Here is a 22,076-nt window from a genome sequence, read left to right on the forward strand (position 1 = left end):
ATAACTGCTTTTCAGGCCAAGGGCCTTTAAATATGAGGCTAGGGCTCATTCTCTGGCATGCTTCCTAGAGAAGGTGCAGAGTCTGGAGTACCGGCTTGTACTTTGATGATGCAATATAAAGAAATACCGAAACGGGTGCCAAGGTTTGGGGCCAATACTCTCTGGGGTGGAATTCCGCCACTCCGTGTAGCGTGTCGTCTCCCTCTTTCAGTTCAGTTGTTATTGAAGTGCTAAAAGTCTGTTCAGTCTGTTCTTTTCTATTGGCACGTGGTGCCCGCCTTGTGACAGTGGTATCAGAGCATCAGGCGTGTGCTTTTCTGAAAGCATACCGGTCCTGCGAAAGAGCAAACAGAGCAAACCGCTCATGTCTTACAGGGCATAAGCCATTAAGATCACTTGCAAAAGAAGGATCTAAGATTTGTTTCGAGTCACTGTTTTTCTCAGAGTCAGGGCCATGCAGATGTTGATAGCTACCAAGCAACATATTCCAAGGACTTGGCAAGCTTTCAAGAAAACTTTTGCCCGAAGTTATATGGTTTCTGACATCTTCCTTCGGAGTGCAACTTCTGGCAGAGTGGGGTATCCTGAAATGCTTGCCATGGAAACCCTAGCAGATTATAACTTGAAGTTTCTCGACATCTCCTAGTAGATGTCTCTTCACGATCAGATGACCTTGGAGGTTCGGTGTGATTGCTATCTCTTGGTACTACCATCGCCGCTAAAGAAACATTGTTTGTCCAAGAGCCGATGGACCATGCTGTGCTCGGCTACGACCTTATGGAAGAAACCTAACCCTAATTTTTGGTGTAGGTTTCAAGATGGAAACTCAATCGACTTTTCGAGCTCGACTGATGTCGAGATTGCTTTTTAAGTTTGAGTTCTGTTTGAGCTTGTTTGGTGATCCTGTTTGGAATTTGTTTGAAATGGATGGTATCTGTTTTGAACCTGTTTTGGTGCCGATTTGAATTGTTTGACTCTGGTTTGATACTGGTTTCAATGATTGGTGATTTTACTCCCGGGTGGAGAAGTGAGAAATACTGTTTTGGTATTGTTTGAACCTCGGAACGACGCAGGCTGATGCCTTGGGAGCGTTTCGTTGTATGTTTGAAAACCTCCGAACGACGCAGGCCGATGCCTGGGGAGCGTTTGGTTGTATGCTTGTAAAAGTATTGTTGTTGTTACTCATGGCCCGGACCTGCATGGTTATTTACGGGTGGAGTATTGTTGTTGTTACTCATGGCCCAGACCTGCATGGTTATTTACGGGGGGAGTATTAAGAAGTCTGAGCAGTGGTTACTCTCAGCACCTCCAAACGACGCAGGCTGCGGTCTGGGGGGGCATTTGGTTGTAAAAGGCCTCTATATCTCCCGGCCTGGACCTTTTTAGGTTATGCGGGAGGAGTGATGAGGGACTCGTTGAATATCTCCCGGCCCGGACCTTGTTAGGTTATGCGGGAGGAGTGTTCATCGGCGGCTTAATGTTCTATGTCTTGTAGCATGCATATGTGAGCATTTGTGTTACATTGTGATGTGCCAACCACTGAATATTCCTAATTGGATGAGATTGCCTGGGTATGTAATTTTAGTGCATCAAGACACCCATGGAAGATCAGTACGGTCTGGGTGTGATGGCTAATTTTACTACGCCAGATTATCAAGAGTTCCGATATGGACGAAAGGAGAAGCTAACTCCTTGATCAAAACAGCCGATAGGAGCAGCTAACTCCTTGATCAAAAGAGCAGAAAGGAGAAGCTAACTCCTTAATAAAAAGAGAAAATTGATTGTCCCTCGGAATGACCCTCGGAAATTTTTGAGCTAACTTGAGTTGTTTTGCAGATATGCTGTAATCGCGGACGATTACTCTCTTTCAAGAAGGGGAGATGTAACAAATTGTTGACGTGTCAAAGCCCTGAAGAAGGGAGCCAACTTGCAGATGTCGGCTGAGGGGCCTAAACCCTAAGAAGAACAAGTAACAGAAGAAGTGATGACGTGGTTGCCCGAGAGCAGAAACCCTAACCCTAATTTCTGCCAAAAACCCTAACTGCTGAAACCCTAATTCTGAAAACCCTAACCCTAAAACCTGCAAACCCTAATTTCTGCCAGAAACCCTAATTGCTGAAACCCTAATTCTGGAAACCCTAACCCTAAAACCTGCAAACCCTAATTTCTGCCAGAAACCCTAATTGCTGCAAACCCTAATTCTGAAAATTCTAACCCTAAAACCTGCAAACCCTAATTTCTGCCAGAAACCCTAACCCTAACCCTAAGGCAGCAGACAAATTCCGAAAATTGCGCTGACATGATGACGTGGCAGGCTGTACGGATTTCCGTAAATTGCGCTGGCAGCTTTTTGGCTTTGCTTTTGAACCAGAAGCTTTTGAGTTTTAAAGGCTTTTTACTATAACTGCTTTTCAGGCCAAGGGCCTTTAAATATGAGGCTAGGGCTCATTCTCTGGCATGCTTCCTGGAGAAGGTGCAGAGTCTGGAGTACCGGCTTGTACTTTGATGATGCATATAAAGAAATACCGAAACGGGTGCCAAGGTTTGGGGCCAATACTCTCTGGGGTGGAATTCCGCCACTCCGTGTAGCGTGTCGTCTCCCTCTTTCAGTTCAGTTGTTATTGAAGTGCTAAAAGTCTGTTCAGTTTGTTCTTTTCTATTGGCACGTGGTGCCCACCTTGTGACAAGGGGAATGCCCCTGCTGCCCATCATCTGCCTAGCGGTGCCGCCCTGCTCATAGTGAAAAGAAAAAAGCTAGGGATGGGAGCAGACAGCAAAAACGCTAGGGATGATGCCCCCTCTACCCTCCATACACCTCCTAGGACTGGACAATGGGGGCACCCTGCACCACAGGGACTTTGTGCACACACCACCTCCTGTGCCCTTCCCACACCTATGTACCCACATATGTCCAGGCCGCCACCAGCCCCCACGACCTCGTGAAATGGGAAATAGGGAGAAAGAAAGCACCAGAGGCCATATGGCCCATGGGAAATGAGAAAAATAATGGCAAGGCTGAGAAAAATACCCCCTGCTTGCAGCTCTACTTGCAGCAGCATAATGGCCATGGAACCAAGACAAAACCCAAGGCTAAACATGGCTAGACATATCCCAACATGAGAAACCTACCTCTCACTGGCCGCGCACAGCCACAAAACAGTCCTCACTCCCTAACACTTGTCCCTGGGAGAAACTGGGACCGATTATACGAATCAAGAGAGATACCTGAACTCTTAACAGGTGGCCCTTTCAACTCCAGCCCACTGAGCCTCCTGCTGTAGAATCATCTCCATCATGGACTTCATCGAGGCCTCTATAGAGTTTGGTGCAATCCTCGGCGAAGATGGGGATAAAGGAGCCGGGAACGGTCCTCCCGATGTAGGGACTTCTTCTCCAACTTCAATATCATCACCTTCGCGCAAAGTATTCATTCTGTTTCTGGTGATGACCATGCACTGAGTATTGGGGTACTTGGGGATTGGGGTTCTTGGGGTATTGGATCCTTGGTACTGCTTGCAGTCTAGTTGAAGGAGGCTTTTCTCTTACCCAAGCTCAACTCCTTCCCGCGGGTGCACCCCTTTGCGGCCTTGCGCTCACACCAAGGTTGCTTCTTCCCACCTCACGTCGATTGGCCAACTGCAATGTGCAAGGTTCGCTCTCGATGAGTGGAATAGAGGAAGGCTTAAGAAGGCTTTTCTCTTACTTTTCCTTGTAGGTGCACCCCTTGGCAGCCTTGCACTCACACCAAGGTTGCTTTTACACGCCTCACGTCGATTGGCCTACTACATGCAAGGTCCGCCTCTCGAAGAGTGGAATAGAGGAACGAGAGGAGACTGGACAAGCCTTTCTTTTTTGGGTTACCTGCCACTCTTCAAAAACACAAATTAGAGAGATTGACACGTCCAAGTGATCTTGGGTTACGTGCAATCTCAAACAAGCAAAAACAAAAAAAATTGTAGTTCTTTATGGCTTAATGGCCCCTAACACTAGCGATGGAGACGAGAGCGCGTTTGATGCACGATGGACTAAGGGTGGGAGTAACTGATATCTGTAGGCAGCACGTATTAGTCCGGGGCAAGGACACAAAAATTCTTTAGGTCCTTTTTTTGAGTGATGATACAGTGTTCCTTCTACTTCATGAGAGAGATGTACAATAGACTAGAGAGAGAAGAGAGAATGATATTGTGAGTGATAGAGAGAAAGAAGACTAACACCGAATGGGGTCCCAAACCCCCCTCCCCCTCTCTATCGCTAGAAAGGTGTTTGCTTTAGATTGCACAAATGCTAATACAATGGTCCTAGATGCTGCAATGCTAAAGGGATCTTGCTCTACTGATGCTTGGATCTGAGAGGCTGAGGGCTGAACGCCAATGTAGCTGACTCTGGATCTGCAAACTGACGAAGCTATGGGCTGATCTACTATGGCCAATGTCGAGGGTGCTGACGATGATGATGATGAAGGATGAAATCTGAAAACGCTGGCTGATCTGCTGATCTGGGGCTGAATCTGAAAACGTTGGCTGATCTGCTGATCTGGGGCTGAATCTGAAAACGCTGGCTAATACATGAGGCTATGGCTGAAATCTGTTGTCGCTAGGGTATTTGATTCCCTATTCGATGCTCCCGTCACCCATCAAGTGACGCATAAGGAATACCCACTTCCCTGTCTCTCCCACCAAACTTACGGAACAACTCCTTCACGATGCTAAATGTCAGCCAAAGACCAATTGACCCATTGTTAAGTCTAAACATCTTTTGTGCTTGTCCGTAGCTTTCTTATGTTCTTCTTGAGAGCGTAATATTGCTCTCTTAACTTGCCCATAGGCAATGTCCATATCCCAAACAAATTCATCCGCTACAAAATATCGTATCCTTAGTTAAAAGGATTGGTGGAAGCAAAGGCTTACTATAAAAAATCTCAAAGGGTGCCTTCCCCATAAACGAATGTACGGTATTTTTATACGCATACTCGACAAGGGGCAAATACTTCTCCCAATCAAACTATCTGTTCGACACATAGAATTCCAACATATCCAATACTGTGGAATTGGTGATCTCACTCTGCCCATCTGTTTGGGGATGGTATGCAGAAAAAAAATTCAACTTCGTGCCAAGGTTATCAAACAAGACACGACAAAAAATTTATGACATGCGAGGATCTCGATCATTCACAATAGACTTGGGCATCCTATGATGCTTGAAGATCTGTGCTAGAAAAACCCTAGCCATATGATCCGCTTTGATTGTTTTTCTTGATTGGAATAAAGTGAGCTTGCTTGCTAAAACTGTCCACAATGGTCTAGATCGCATCATTTCTAATTTGAGTCTTTGGGAGGTCCATAATAAAATCTATGGCAATACTCTCCCAAGGTTGATCAGGCTCAGGCAAAGGTTGGAATAACCCAAGCGTCTTATGCCGATCATACTTGACTTTTTAACAAACCAAACATTCCCTAACATACTAATCGATGTCTACTTTAAGGCGTCGCCAAAAGAAATATCTTTCCAAGGCTAAGGTCGTAGGGAGAATACCCGATGACCTACATAAGGCAACGCATGTGTTGTCACAAGACGAGCACCACGTGCCGATAGAAAAGAACAGACTGAATAGACTTTTAGCACTTCAATAACAACTGAACTGAAAGAGAGAGAGACGACACGCGACACGGAGTGGCGGAATTCCACCCCAGAGAGTATTGGCCCCAAACCTTGGCGCCCCTTTCGGTATTTCTTTATATTGCATCAACTCAATACAAGCCGGTACTCCAGATTTTGCACCTTCTCCAGGAAGCATGCCAGAGAATGAGCCCTAACCTCATATTTAAAGGCCCTTGGCCTGAAAAGCAGTTACAGTGAAAAGCCTTCAAAACTCAAAAGCTTCTCGTCCAAAAGCAATGCCAAAAAGCTACCAACGTAAATCACGGAAATCCGTACAGTCCTGCCACATCACCACTGCCAGTGTAAAAAGCGGAAATCCGTATAGTTTTGCCACGTCAGCATTATCAACGTGAAAAGCGGAAATCCGTACAGTTCTGCCACGTCAACAACCAGCGAAATTTTCAGAAATCTGTTGCTGCTCCCCTCGGCCGGTAGCTCCGTTCTTCAGTAAGTCGACACGTCAGCAGTTTGTTACATCTCCCCTTCTTGAAAGAGAGTAATCGTCCGCGATTACAGCATATTTGCAAAACTCAAGTTAGCTCAAAAAAAAATTCCAAGGGACATTCAGTTTGCTCTTTTTGTTAAGGAGTTAGCTTCTCCTTTGTGCTCTTTTGATGAAGGAGTTAGCTTCTCCTTTCAGCTCTTTTGATTAAGGAGTTAGCTTCTCCTTTCGTCCAGATCAGAACTCTTGATATTCTGGCGTAGTAAAATTAGCCATCACACCCAGACCGTATTGATCTTCCACGGGTGTCTTGCACTAAAATTACATACCGAGGCAATCTCATCCAATTAGGAATATTCAATAGTTGATACATCACAATGCAACACAAATGCTTACATATGCATGTTACAAGACACAACAAACAGCGCCGTTGAGCACTCTCCCGAGACAAACGGTCTACGGTATGAAGCTACTAAACGACTACCTCGTCACTCCCCTCGCAAATAACCTTAAAAGGTCCGGGCCATGAGCTCAGAGGACTGTACAACCAAACGCTCCCCAGACCGCAGTCTGCGTCGCTTGGAGGTTCAAGCATACAACAGTATGCTCCCCAGCGTCGGCCTGCGTCGTTCCGAGGTTTTCAAACATACAACGAAACGCTCCCAAGGCATCGGCCTGCGTCGTTCCGAGGTTCAAACAATACCAAAACAGTATTTCACACTTCTCCACCCGGGAGTAAAATCACCAATCAATGAAACCAGTATTAAAACCAGAGTCAAACATTTCAAATCAGCACCAAAACAGGTTCAAAACACATACCATCCATTTCAAACAAATTTCAAACAGGATCACCAAACAAGTTCTCAAACAGATTTCAAACTTAAAAAGCAATCTCGACATCGATCAAGCTCGAAAAGTCGACTGACTTTCCATTCTGAAACCTACACCAAAAATTAGGGTTAGGTTTATTCCATAAGGTCGTAGCCGAGCACAGCATGGTCCATCAGCACTTGGATAGACAATGTTCCTCTGGCAGTGATGATAGTCCCAAGTCATAGGAGTCACACTGGAACTCCAAGGTATCTGCTCGTGAAGAGACATCACATCTACTGAGAGATGTCGAGAAATTTCAAGTTATAATCTGCTAGGGTTTCCATGGCAAGCATTTCAAGATACCCTACTCTACCATAAGTTGCACTTTCAAGGAAGATGTCAGAAACCATGTAACTTCGGACCAAAATTTTCTTGAAAGCTTGCCAAGTAATGCTACTTGGTAGCTATCAACATCTGCGTGGTACTGTCTCTGAGAAAAACAGCAGCTCAAAACAAATCTCAGATCCTTCTCTTGCAAGTGATCTTAATGGGTTATGCCCTGTAAGACCCAAGTCCACTTGGATGTGTCGATTCCTAATCATGTTTTTGAAGAGTGGCAGGTAACCCAAGAAAGAAGGGCTTGTCCAGCCTACCCTTGAGGCTTGTTCCTCTTTTCACTCCTTGAGAGCAGACCGTGCACTTAGTGGCCGGCCAATCGACGTGAGGTGGGAAAAAGCAACTTTGGTGTGAGCGCAAGGCCGCCAAGGGGTGCACCTGCAGGGAAGAGTCGAGCTCGGGTAAGAGAAAGCCTTCTCAAACACCAATTCCAAGCTAAGAACCCAAGTACCCAAGATCTCAATGTATGGTCATCACCCGAAGCTGAATGGATACTTTGCGTGAAGGTGATGAGAGTGGAGTTGAAGAAGAAGAAGTTTCTACACAAGGAGGATTGTTCCTCGATCCTCCACCATACCCATCTACGCCACGGATTGCCCATCTACGCTAGACCATCACGGTCCATGAGCTTGTTGTTAAGTATGGAGCCTGATTTACCCTTGTAATTTTCTGTGGTAAAAGCGCACATTTGTAAAGCCCCCATTATGAGGAGAAGCCATCGTGCGTGAAGGAAAATCACTCACCGGAAACCAAAATTTTCACGGACAAGAATCAGGGGCAACTTTAAAGGCCTCGGGGACGGAGGCCCCCGAGACTTTTTTTTTCGCCGGAATATTATGGCCGGATGGAGGCCGGAAAGTGGTCGGAAAACAACCGGTCGGTTGGCCGGTGGCCGGTAGTCAATGGCCGATGGCAGGTGGTCGGAAGTCAATGGCCGGTGGCCGGTGGCCGGTGGCCGAATTCAATGGCTAGTGGCCGAATTCAAAAGCAGACTTGTCTTCTCAAGGGCGGCCACACATGGGCGGATTGGAGGGTCCGATTTGGACTTATTCGCACAAGGGCGGCTACACATGGCTGTCTCTCATAAGAGAGGGCAGCCCTTTTGGCCTATAAAAGGAGGCCATTTCTACACACATTTCATAGTGTGAATTTGATGCAACAAGGTGAGTGTGAGGTGGTGAGAGTGAAGCAAGGCGGGAGCTCCATTAAGGGTATAATCCCTTTGTAAACTACTTCTTGTTTTGAAGTACTAAAGCCATTGAGTGGCTGCTTTCTAGTGGACGTAGCCCACATTGGGTGAACCACGTATATCGTGTGTACTCTCTCTCTCTCTCTCTCTCTCTCTCTCTCTCTCTACTCTATAATCTCGTGTATATAAATCTGTCTCTCTCCATTAAGTAATCTACTCAATTATCTATTTAGCTACGTCTTATTTCCTAACAACTGGTATCAGAGCAAGGTTTGCTCGTAGCTAAATTATCTCAAGGAAAGGATTCCTTGAATTGAGTGGGAGTTATGGCGGAGGAAGGGAAGCTCAAGATTAAGAAGTTCAACGGCAAAAACTACCAACATTGGAAGATGCAGATTGAAGACTATCTCTACCAGAAGGACCTCTATTTTCCACTAGGCGGTCTTGCGAAGAAGCCCGCAACAATGGCAGATGAAGCATGGATTGTCCTTGATCGAAAGGCACTGGGAACAATCCGGTTAAGCTTGGCGTCAACGGTGGCCTTCAATGTTTCGGAGATGAAGACCACGGAGGACTTGATGAAGTCACTTGACGACTTCTACGAGAAACCATCGGCATCCAATAAGGTATTTCTTATGAAGCGCTTGTTCAATCTAAAGATGGCAGAGAATGGTTCAGTTGCAGAACACCTAAATGACTTTAACACAAACATAAGTCAACTTCGATCAGTGAAAATCAATTTCGATGACGAAGTGCGAGCTCTCCTTATACTATCATCTCTACCGGATAGTTGGGACAGCCTTGTGATGGCTGTAAGTAATTCTATCTCTGGCACAAATACTCTTAAGTTTGATGATGTTGTGGGTATTCTCCTAAGCGAGGAAATGCGAAGGAGAAGCACAGGAGAATCATCAAGTGTTGTACTATCAGTGGAAACAAGAGGAAGGCTTAAGGAGAGGTTCAAAAACCAAAAGGGTCGTGATCACTCAAGGCGGAGCAAGTCACGCACAAAGTCAGTTCTTGAATGTTGGAACTGCGGCAAGAAGGGCCACGTCAAGAAGGATTGCTGGTCCAAGAAGAAAAAGGAGACAGAGTCTCAAGACAACAAGCCAATATCGGAGGCCAATGTGGCAGGTAAAGTAGAGCAAGATGCTCTAATTCTCTCATTAGACAATGTGTCTAATTCCTGGATAGTAGATTCCGGGGCTTCATTCCATGCGACACCACACAAGCAACATTTCCAAGACTACACCAAAGGTAATTTTGGGTATGTATACTTAGGAGATGATGAAGCTTGTGAGATTGTCGGCAAAGGTACAGTTTTTGTCAAAACTGCTAACGGAAATGAATGGAAGCTTAAAGATGTTAGGCATGTTGCTTCTCTTCGCAAAAATTTGATCTCTACAAGACAATTGGACGATGAAGGTCACAACATTGCATTCGGAAACAAACAGTGGAAGATCTCAAAGGGATCTTTGGTGGTTGCCAAGGGAGAAAAGGTAGGTACACTTTACTTGTGTACTGTTAGCACGCAACCTTCAGCTTGTGCAGCAACTACAGAAGTTGACAGTGCGGTGTGGCACTACCGACTTGGGCATATGAGTGCCAAAGGAATGCAAATCCTTCAAACAAAGAAGCTTCTACCAGGTTTGAAAGAAGTGAACTTAGAGTTTGTGAAGATTGTGTTTATGGTAAACAAAAGAGGGTAAAATTTCAAAAATTAGCGGTAGGTTCTCTAATGTATGCTATGGTCTGGACAAGGCCAGACAATGCATATGCAGTGGGAGTTGTGAGTAGGTTCATGGACAACCCAGGTAAAGAGCATTGGCAAGCTGTGAAGTGGATACTTAGGTATCTAAAAGGGACAACAACAAATGCTTTGTATTTTGGAGGAACTGATATTTTTCTAGAAGGATATGCTGATGCAGATATGGCAGGTGACAAAGATACTCGAAGGAGCACTACTGGCTATGTGTTCACGGTTGGAGGCACAGCAGTAAGCTGGGCTTCAAATCTGCAGAAAGTGGTTTCACTTTCTACCACGGAAGCAAAGTATGTAGCAATGACGGAGACAAGCAAAGAAATTCTGTGGCTTCACAGATTCTTAGAAGAGCTTTGATTCAAACAAGACAATTGTGTCTTGTACAGTGATAGCCAAAGCGCTATCCATCTTGCGAAGAACTCAGCCTTTCATTCAAGGACAAAGTACATTGAGGTGAGATATCACTTCATACGCACTGTTTTGGAAGAGGGACAACTAAAGCTAGGAAAGGTGCATACAAGTGAAAATCCTGCAGACATGTTTACAAAGGTGGTCAACAAGGAGAAGTTGAGCTTTTGCTCATCTTCAATCGGCATTCAGTCTCCAAGTGGGAGATTGTTAAGTATGGAGCTTGATTTACCCTTGTAATTTTCTGTGGTAAAAGCGCACATTTGTAAGGCCCTCATTATGAGGAGAAGCCATCGTGCGTGAAGGAAAATCACTCACCGGAAACCAAAATTTTCACGGATAAGAATCAGGGGCAACTTTCCGCCCCCGAGACTTTTTTTTTCGCCGGAATATTATGGCCGGACGGCGGCCGGAAAGTGGTCGGAAAACAACCGGTCGGTTGGCCGGTGGCCAGAAGTCAATGGCCGATAGCCGGTGGTCGGAAGTCAATGGCCGGTGGCCGAATTCAAAAGCAGACTTGTCTTCTCAAGGGCGGCCACACATGGGCGGATTGGAGGGTCCGATTTGGACTTATTCGCACAAGGGCGGCTACAAATGGCTGTCTCTCATAAGAGAGGGCAGCCCTTTTGGCCTATAAAAGGAAGCCATTTCTACACACATTTCATAGTGTGAAGTTGATGCAACAAGGTGAGTGTGAGGTGGTGAGAGTGAAGCAAGGCGGGAGCTCCATTAAGGGTATAATCCCTTTGTAAACTACTTCTTGTTTTGAAGTACTAAAGCCATTGAGTGGCTGTTTTCCCGTGGACGTAACCCACATTGGGTGAACCACGTATATCGTGTGTACTCTCTCTCTCTCTCTCTCTCTCTCTCTCTCTCTCTCTCTACACTATAATCTCGTGTATATAAATCTGTCTCTCTCCATTGAGTAATCTACTCAATTATCTATTTAGCTACGTCTTATTTCCTAACACTTGTGCAGGTCTTTCTTTAATTCTTCCTCTCTATCTGTCCACTGTGACATACGCAACAAGACCTATACGTTGCATTTACAGATGTTCATTAACATTGCAGTGGCCGATGTTCAGTGAATAAACTGCAGAGATCTTGTGTTTAATTTAAGGAGTTTCCAGATAATACCTGAAACGAATTGGATACAGAGGCCACGGCTACATTTAGATCAGACCTTTGCATCAGTATCTCTAAGTACATGTCAGGATGAGTCGACCACCTGTAATATCTCAAAGCTTTCAGCCAATATCGATCTGCAAGAGACAGGTACCGTTTCACCTGCTGCAGCAAGATTGCATTATTCGGCTTCCTTTCTTCCAACTTCACAGTGGCCAGACAGCAAGCTTTGTGATGGCAAGCAAGTTGATATTGGGCAAAGGCGAGCTCTTGTGCTCGTAGACTACCCAGTGATTCATACAAAGCAATGGCTTCCCGAATGGCATCATTTGCTGTCATGCGGACCCCAACTATATGCATTGCTTGACTGTTCCTGTTTTCACAATTTGAAGACTTAAGAGGCACTTTTGGAGCTGAATGTCCATTTCTATCCTCCCTAGCCAACAGCATTCCAAGACGTAGATATGTATGGGCAAGCTGGGTCAGCACTTCATTGCATAAATTGGTTTTTTCATTCTCAATGTCATCGGACAAAAGCTTTAATCCACTCTTTGCCATACCATAAATACTTAATGCTTCTGAGTACCAAGAGAGAGAATCATCAAATAGGTTTTTGGAGATGTGCTCAAAAAACCCAGTCGCCTTCACAGAGTCTAGCTGTGATACCAAAGACTCTGCTGCCCCTCTTAGTCCATGCGCCATGTTGCAGTAGATCAAAATCACATTTGTCTGATCGTTTGCCCCACGGAATGAATTTATTGCATTCTCAAAATCAACCTTAGCAGCCTTTGTGTTTCCGCAGGCCAGCTTCATACGCCCAATCTCATTGTATGTCCACCCTTTCTTTCTCATGACTGACTTCACGTCCTCTGACCTCTCAGACTGTTCAGTTAAGGCAAGAATTGCAGCATCATAACAGTCCAGAGCAGCCAAAAGATTTTTCTCTCTAATAACATCCTTGGGGCACTTTATATATGAAAATATGTCGCCCTTTGTCCTATACTTCAGGTCATCATCAGTACTGGTAGGTACGTGCTCTGGAGAATCCACCTGACTAGAACCAGATTCCAATTCCACACTCTTCAAATTATTGTGGGCCTTCCGATCACTCGCGGAGCTGCAAGCTTGTTTCGCCCTTGAAGGCAGGCTTAATACATCAGAACTACCTTTACTGCTATCAAAATCTAAAAGAGAACTATCATATGTTGCAAGCTGCTCCTGCTGTGTTCTTCTTGTGTAACCTTTATCAGCCACCTGAGGATTCACCTTCTTTAACTGTCTGCGTGTACGACCTGAAGTAGTTCCACAGCTGCTACTACTGCTGGCACTTGTATTACTGTTTGCTCTGTCATTCTCACAGCTACAATTTGTCAAGCTGCAAATGCTACAACCCTTTCTGCCTTGACCAAGTTTTTTACGAAGGCGCTTGACTTCTTTGACTACTTCTTCAGCCATAGAAAGTTCTGTGCTCCTTTGAGTCCGTTTCTCAGAGAGGCTGTTGACTCCAAACTTTTGATACTCCACATAGATATCACCAACCAGAACCCACGCTTGGCTCCAAAATGAAGCATGCCTTTCCTGATCAGAGTCTTGGGAGAGAGGTTGACAAAACGAATGAGAGGCAGTGCTTGACCTGCAAGTTGGCCCTACTGCTGGTTGTGATGTGGGTACAGGTACCCACCCTGCCTTCTTACTAGATGATGTACACCTAATATTGTGGCGAAAATGCTGAGGCACAGATCCATAGACAGAACAGGCCAATTCGGTAGCTTTCAATGCTTGGCTTAGTTCTCCATCAGCTTTATAAGCTAGACCTAGAGCAAGGTATGACTCCCCAAGAAGTGATACGAGCTGCAAAAGCTTACTATCCATGAAAGGACCAATCTCACATTCTCTAATGTCAAAGTACTCTATCAGATCTAGTTCTCCCTGCACACACACTGGCACCACATGAATATGATGGTTTATTCCTAGCACTTGACTTTCCGATGTCAAAACTTTACTTTCTACATCCTGAAGCTGCCTCTGCCACCTGAGGGCCTTGATGGCTTGCGACACGTGATGGACAGCAGTTAGCCTTGCTTGGACTGAAGCCACTACAGTGAGATTTGAGGGCAGACTTGTTGCATGCACATCCGATGGCTCCTGTACAATCGGAGATGCTTCTGCACCTAACTCAAGTCGTGGGTTTTCTAGACTGCAGGATTGTGCAAATTCCTGCTCCATGGTTGTTCCAGCAGTACTGCATTGCTTGACTCTCTCCTGTCCAACCATAATTTCTTGAGTCTCACCAGAAGTCATTTCTGAAGTATCTGAGTTAGAGCAAAATTCCGAAGTGACATCTGGCTTAGAAGACTGCATTTTCTGAGTGTCTGACACATTGCTCTGAGGGAAGCTAGCTGAGTTTGTCAGGACTTGTTCTGATATACTGTCGTCAGGCTTTTTGGCTTCCAACAACAAGGGCCCAAGCAATGAGCCAAGCTCCTCATGACACTTTAAAATCAGCCTTGCAACATGCTCGTGAGCAGAAGCACGCACAAACTGGTAAAAACAAGAAACAGATCAGTTAATAGCAAGAAAACAAGGGGGTACAGGCTTAAACCCATGCATCTAATTTAGGCTTACCAAATGATCTCGTTCACCCAGCAGTTCCAAGCAATTCTTGAAAAAATTGGCACACTTGCATCTGTCTAAAGGATCCTGTGGGTGACAACAAAACTCCAATATGAATTCTTGGACGCAGGTGCTATGCATCATATGAAACAATCCACTGTGATTACAATCTAAAGAACTGTCTACCTGTGAAAGAGACAGCCTGTGTGCGAGACGGTATAGGAGAATCCCAAGAGGCAAAGAACAGCTTCCTTTGCCTCTACTCCAGGACGACGGGAGAGAATCCTGCTTGATGTCTTTCGTTGTCGATACAGTGTGATCTCGAGATATAACTGAGAGGTCAAAAAGCTGCACTAAATCCTCTCCCGAGTTTTTAAACAGCTGCCAAAGAAATCTTGAAAAATTTAAGAGGAATGGTAGGCAATATGCAAGATGAGAGACTCTTAAATTCATGAGAAAATTACAAATTGAGATAGTGCAACATTACCCAGTATGTTCCTAAATCTTGCTTGCAATTTTCTTGCAGAAATTTCAGGACAGATATTGCATTTTGCTGAACCACATGTGGATGAAAAAATGAAGTTCCATCTGGTGAAAGGCCTTTCAGCAAGAATATGTCATCAGTTTTTAGAAGCTCATAACCCTGAACGATGCCATTATGATGATAACAAATTGCAAGTTCCGGAACACTTGCCATGACATTATCTAGCCAGGCATCAAGCCACATCAGTGGAGTAACCTGTGGACATTGTATCCCAGTTGGTAACTACTCCCCTCCTCTTTTGTTAGGAAGAATGACAATTAATTTTACAGGCGCACAGAAAAAAAAAACAGAGCAAGAGAAGGATGTTAAAATGCCTTCAAAGAAAGGATAAAAGCATTGGAAGAAAAACTTAACAGACACCTTTATGATCTTCCCTTTCATCACACCCAAGGCTAGGTAAAAACTTTTTCTATACAGACTAAGTTTGCACTCAAACTTGCAGCCTCAAAGTAGTTGTGAAAACACAAATCCGACCATTGTGTCAAAATATATGTATGCTCTTCTCCATAGCACGTTCACAGCAGTGTTGTAACAAAGACTACCTAAGTCAAGCAACAAGAAGTCAAGCATACCTGTCGCTCTGTTTCCCATAAATGCAAGCTTACAGCAAGATGCTTTTCATTGCTGAAAAGTAGCAAGTCACTTCCAAGAAGCATCCTGATGTCTTCCAATTGCCAAAAGAGAACTCTAAGAAACCCCTCACTGGTCGGCCTCTTGTGGCTTCCTGAATCATTAGGAAAAGCACACGCATCTTTCTGCTGTTCTCCCACAATACTGGACTTTTTAAACAAGTTCACACCAGAAAAGGTGGTATGACCAGCTGAGCTCCAAGAGTCCGAGTGTTCAAAGTCCTGTTGAGAATGCCCTCTGCCTGTATTCAGAGTTTTGGTGGATCCACTATTCTTCTTTTTCACTAGATCATCAGCAGTGTGACTCCACCCACTTTCATCATAGTTACCAAGTAAGTCATCATGAACTTCACTTAAAACGTCCGAGCGTGATTTTGAGGAAGTATTTGTTGGGCTTTGGTCCTCTACATTTGGTGACACAGGACAGTCACAAGCTTCAGCTCTGACTGATTGCATCGCAAATTTAAGAAACAAAGATTTTTCTTTGGCCTTTGCTTGATTCTTCTTTGTCCTGATCAAAGTTTCCCCTTCATCAACATCTGGTCTGAAAACATTCAAAACTGGATCACACTACGGACACTCCATTCCTTGGAAAATGTACATGCAAGCTTTAGAACTATGGCATACCCCGTGTTTAGTATTAGAGTTTGCCCAACTCTATGCACTGCTATTGACAACCTGGCCCTGGAATACGGTATCTTGAAGATCTTCTTCAAGATCTCAACAGGGGCAATCACATCAATCTGATCTCCACATCCTGCCAGACCACTGACTGCAAGAGCCTCACATTTTCGTGCCAAAGGCTGTGTATGGTAGTTCTTTCCCCATGCCTTGCACAATTCATGTACTCCTGAAATTGTAAAGTTGGAGCTTATCTTCATCAAAAGTATCTACATTAGATTATATAATGAACACTGAATAAAAGCCAGAGAGCTTCATTAAGTACCGTCAGGTGCCCTTGTTGAAGCTGCTGGTAATAATAGATCACGTTGCACCTCTGATAAAAACAGCCTATTGAGGTCTGTTTGATTGGGCAGGATCCTATATCGAGGTGCCATGACCCTGTACAATTCGACTTGTTATCATACACTTCCACCTCTCTATAAGAGAGCGTTCTTTAAAAACTTACCTATCACTCTGTACGTTGATGGCAGGAATAATGGCTGCTTCTGCAGATGAAGAGGCCCTGAAACTCATTACCTCGTTGTCCGTAGGAACTGGAAGAGTCCCACAAATAAACCCCACCTGCAGTTTCTGCTGTACTTGAAGTCTACCTACACACTGCAGATGTGTATCTTCTGCTCCATCTGAAAGATGCAGTGGCGATAGTGGCCAATCTGGACAACTCTCCATAAAGGAGGCTGAGACCTCCATCAAGCTGTATTAGATGACAGAACATTTATTTAATAGTTGTGTGTGGCGGTGTATCTATCACATTCATTTATGGCAGAATGGTAAAGGATGCATCAAAGGAGAGACCCCTTATGATGAAGTTTTCTGATTTGAAGAAACAGAAAAATTTCTCTTACATTGGTGTGCCTTGATGGGCGAGAGAATAAATTTGGAGGAAGATCTCACTCATGCTTAAGAAGCGCGTAGGAAAGAACTCATGCCACGTATCAGATCCAATGGACTACTGAGAAAGGTGCAGGGCGACACGCCCGCTGCTGCTGGTGCTGAACCCCCCATCCCCCGCTTGTGCTGCCCACCCTGCCCCGCTCGCGCTGCCCCTACCCCGCCCATGGTCTGCCCCCCTCCCGCGCTGCTCGTGTTTCATCTCCCACTCACGCCTTTGCTCGCACTGCCCAGCAGGTGTCGAGCGCACACACACACACACACACACACACCCCCCCCCTTTTTTTGGGCTTGGCCCTTGGTTGCCCGCTGTCCTTTTTCACCTTCCTGCCATTGTGACTAGCCGCCTTTAGAATGGTCAGCAAGGTGTTCCCCTTCATCATCTTTGCTACGTTTCGACATCGACTCGACCCTTGGGTCTCTTCACAGCATCAAAAACAAATGAAGGATTCTGCCCCGCCTCAGAGGGACTCACATGAAGCCCCCTGGGCCCTCACCCAACCCTGCAGAACCCACCATCCGACTTGCTCTCTTGCCGACCGAACAAGTGAGCCTTGCAACAGAAGTGGAGCGGCTGCAGGCCACCCCTGTTATTTGCAAGATTATCGACACCCGACCTAGCAAAAGCATGGTGCGCAATCTCCTCCAGGCCCGCCTTCTCTCGTAGGTGGGAAAGATCATTGCCGTACAATTCCTCGCACGTGCTTACTACCAGATCGAGTTTGAGACTCCCAAGATGGCGATCAAGGTTATTTCGATGAGCCCCCTAGCCATCCATGCAGTTAGGGCTCACTTTCAACAATGGCGCCATGGTTTCGACTCGGCTTCTGATGTTTATGTCGAGGTAGCAGAACTGCCCATCTTGGTCTGCTTCGTTGACTTGAGTACCTCCCGCTTTTGTCCAGGATAGGTTTCGAGATCGGGACCGCCTTGGAGACACCACGCACGACAGCTTCAGTAGCTACCAAGGCAGCAGGTATACCTACAGTACGCGTTCTAGTTCAAGGCACTCACTCTCTCCCGAAGGTAGTCCTACTGCCTAGGGTGAGTGGTGGATGGTTCCACCAAAGTGGAGTACTCAGGACTCTCGAACAAGTGCTTCATATGCAAACAAATGGGCCACTTTGCGAAGGCCTATCCTCGCAAGAGGACCTGACCGCACCTGTGAGGCTTCACGCCTCAAGACCTCCAAAGCTCTCCGTGAAACTCTACACAAGAAAGATCAAATGAGCAAAAGTGCGTGACTCGCCACCCAACCATAGATTATATGGGATCTAGACATGCTATCTTGGAACCGCTGTTGGTGTTATGCCCTAGAGATCCTACCGAAACACTTGTCCCAATTCTCATGGCTTCTTGACCTCCACAATCCTTAGCCATGCCCTTATTTCCACTTATAAGCTCCCCCAAGCGTAGGCCGAACATGAGCATCTTGCAACAAGTCCATGGATATCCTTGGCATCTTTGTCCTTAAGTGCTGGCCAGCCACACCTAACGAGCCCTAGCCATCCCTCACACTTGCTCTAGGTCTATCTGGCCAGTACTAACCTTACTTTAGGCACTAACCTAAGACCTCTAGATTATCCTTCTCCTAGTTGACCTTGATATTGCACACCGTTCAGTTTGGTTTCTTAACATTCTCACCCCCCTAACCTAGATCATTGTCCTCAATGATCACTTTGAAGGGTGTAGTTAGAAAAGAAAAATCTTCAAGAACTCATGCCAAACTAAGCAAAGATCAGCTTACAATTTTCTAGTGTGGTTTCTTGTCCAAACTTGGACCTCCAATTGCCCCTTGCAATATCTACAAACTATATAGCCACACCAAGGACACTAATAAATCAAAGTATATCCATATGTAGTGCCACGTGCACTTATTAACCCCTTTTACCCATACTTAGTAAATGCTTGGATTCTTGCCAAGAAGCCAATCACCTCAGCCTCGCCGCCGCAAGCCCCTTGCCTATCGACTCCGCCATTCTGCCTCCACCTCCTCCTCCGACACCCGCCCCTCCCATACCCCCTACTAGACCCTCCGCCTCGTCTCCTGGCCCATCTCATACCGCACCACCCGCTCAAGGGAAAAGACACTTCTCTGTTGCTCTGTGATCACTTGGCACTACTTTTCCCACCAACCGACAATGCTTTAAGCCTTGGACACGACAATTAGTTTCTCTTTTCTGTTGTGTGGCAGGGATCACACAGAGTGGACTATGCATACAATGTTGGGTTGGCTCCATGTCCAAGCTCTCGAGTTCTCTCACCACACGGGGGACTTGGGAGTGACAGACTTGATATAGAACCTATGGCCGCTGGCCAAGTTCTCTATGACACCGCCTGATGCAACACGGTGTAGACACACTGTGGTATACTGTTTTGCAAACACCCAGAGTGCGCCTTGCTATGTATATCTACATGAGGATACCTGGAAAGAGGATGTAGCTCTACGGACTGCACACTCATCTTGGGCATGGGCTAGATAAACACTACAGACACGCCTATCTCGAGGTCGTTTGGATGTGGATTACTCCCCATCCAAACCGGCCTCGAAAATTGCATGGTTGGCTACTGCGACAGCATCAGTTTTCTCGCACTAATGACGATTCTCTCATGGAATGTGCAAGGGCTAGGTGGACCCCAATTTCTATGTCAGAGGGGTCGACTGAGATAGGAGCTTCAGAGATGCCTGGTGGGCAACGCAATAGATCTACTTATGCTTAAGGAGCATCATCTTTGTAAAAGCTATATTCGGCGTTGTGAACAGCTCTTACATGGTCGCTATGAGACATTTTGGTCATCTGCCTTTGGGCTTGGAGGCACTCAAGGAAGGGAATGCAACTCGTGGGAGAGAAAAGAGGTATTATTGGATCGACATGATGTCCACTTTGAGGACGAGGATACAGACTCCACGGAAAAATAAGAACAAAAGCAGACTCGGAAAAGAGAGCATAAAAGATCTGAGTCCCACAGGCACAGAAGGCGCTATCAATATTTGGATGAGGATGAAGATGAGGACGAGGAGGATGATAGATCTCCTACCTTTGGGTCTACTTTTGGACGCAAACAAAGCACATACTTCGGCCGACAATGTATGATAATTTAGAGCCTCCAAAGGCCAAGAAAGAATTTAAGGATGGAGCTCAAAGGGTCAAGTTAGATACTTTCTCCGGGTTTAGAGATATGAGCAAGGCGTTGTCCTTAATCCAACAATTTGACACCGCTTTTTCAAGAGGCAACAATATAGAAGCTTCCAAAGTGTAAAAGCAGCTTCTCATATCAATGAGAATGTACAGACTTGGTGGTCAACTCTTTTGATGTACAGCAAAGCACCTCACAATTGGGTGGCGTTTTAGAGACCCTTCTCGTCTCTATGGCTGACATCGAAGTACAAAGCCAAGGTTTTGACGGTCTAATGTAACACTAACAATACAAGTAAAGCTTGCCAATGAAAGGCGTAACTGCAACCTCATGCATATTAGAGTTTTGGCATCTCAAGTGAACTGCCCAATGTGATCCCATTATTTAGTTTGACTTTTAGGTATTTATTTTACTCATTTGTCAAAGTCTGGGTAGGGCAATTCACTAAGGTTGCTATGACGCTTAGCCCCCATTGTATATCATCATTCATTGCCAAGGTTGGTTGGTTCAACAGTATCTCTCTCTCCACGCATGTGTACGTTTCCGCATCGTCGACTTTGGAGGTATCCTTCGGACGGTCTTGGTCACTCACTTATAGCATACTGAATACACACAGATGGCATCGAGTACGTTTTGATCTGCTGGTTTAGCTTGGCCTTGATTTGCTGTTTAGCTTGGCCTCTCTCTCTCTCTCTCTCTCTCTCTCTCTCTCTCTACATACGTACCCGCGCAGATATCAGGTCACCGCGTACCGAAGCTATTGGCACGTGAACTCGTCCGTCAATGGCTGAACGACCGTGATCGATTCCGGCGTCCCGCTCCACATTCTTACGCCCATTAACACCAAAATCCGAAATGCGGTAGCGATCAAAGGGAAAATTATTGTGAAAAATTTGAAGGGCATTTTGGGAATTTATGACAAAATATTGAGGGTGTTTTGGGAATTTTTGAAATTTGAGGGGTATTTTGGGAATTTCCACAAATTAGAGGGGTATTTTGGTAATTTTCCCAAGTTCAAACCTTGGTTCCGGCTTTTATATCTTCATCTTCATCTATAAGGAAAGCCCCCCTCTTAGAGAACTACTCGTAATCTATTTCGATACACGTGTAATCTATTTCGAGGAAAGGCCCCTTTTAGAGAACTACACATAATCTATTTAGATCATGTGTAATAGATCTCCCCCACAACTTTTGTGGACATTCAATTTCGACGAAAGCCCCTCTTTTAGAGAACTACGTGTAATCTATTTCGATGCATGTGTAATCCATTTCAAGTAAAGCCCCCCTTTTAGAGAACTATGCATAATCTATTTAGATACACATGTAATCTATTTCCCCCACAGCTTCTCTGGTAGCGATCAAAGTTCAAACCTTGGTTCCCGACGTTTATATCTTCATCTTCATCTTCATAGCTATAAGGAAAGCCCCCCTTTTAAAGAACTACATGTAATCTATTTCGATACACGTGTAATCTATTTCAAGGAAATCCCCCCTTTTAGGGCCTTGAAATCCCCCCTTTTAGGGAACTACGCATAATCTATTTAGATACACGTGTAATTTATCTCCCTCACAGCTTTTGTGGACACTCAATCTTGCGGACTCCCTATCTCCTCAGAGATTTGTTTGGCAAGGAGGGGTTAAGTCATCACACCCTTGCTCCGCACCCCCCTTCCTCTCCCCTCTCTGCATATTGTCCTCAACAAAAGACGGAGAGTCAACATAAACAAGAAACATTGGGAGTTCAAGTTTAAGAACATTTGAAGTCTAGTCATACCCCCAAACAA

At 45.3% G+C, this 22,076-nt stretch overlaps 1 protein-coding gene across 1 annotated transcript in view; it reads right to left on the reverse strand.

The window, feature by feature from the left end:
* The window catches only part of LOC147427012 (erythroid differentiation factor-like protein), a 40,396-nt gene extending 19,243 nt beyond the window's left edge, over positions 1-21,153 (reverse strand). The window contains exons 1-9 of the mRNA XM_086499341.1: positions 21,018-21,153; positions 16,709-16,957; positions 16,526-16,641; positions 16,207-16,429; positions 15,523-16,123; positions 14,894-15,145; positions 14,593-14,787; positions 14,419-14,493; positions 11,806-14,334 (exon numbers count right to left, since the gene is read on the reverse strand). Of these exons, the coding sequence (XP_086355467.1) occupies positions 11,806-14,334; positions 14,419-14,493; positions 14,593-14,787; positions 14,894-15,145; positions 15,523-16,123; positions 16,207-16,429; positions 16,526-16,641; positions 16,709-16,953 (4,236 nt within the window). The 5' untranslated portion in view covers positions 16,954-16,957; positions 21,018-21,153. The remainder of the gene's footprint in view (positions 1-11,805; positions 14,335-14,418; positions 14,494-14,592; positions 14,788-14,893; positions 15,146-15,522; positions 16,124-16,206; positions 16,430-16,525; positions 16,642-16,708; positions 16,958-21,017) is intronic.
* Positions 21,154-22,076: the final 923 nt, after the last annotated feature.

The sequence above is a fragment of the Adiantum capillus-veneris genome, chromosome 24, assembly GCF_014529385.1.
Source record: "Adiantum capillus-veneris isolate H3 chromosome 24, ASM1452938v2, whole genome shotgun sequence".
NCBI classification, from domain to species: domain Eukaryota; kingdom Viridiplantae; phylum Streptophyta; class Polypodiopsida; order Polypodiales; family Pteridaceae; genus Adiantum; species Adiantum capillus-veneris.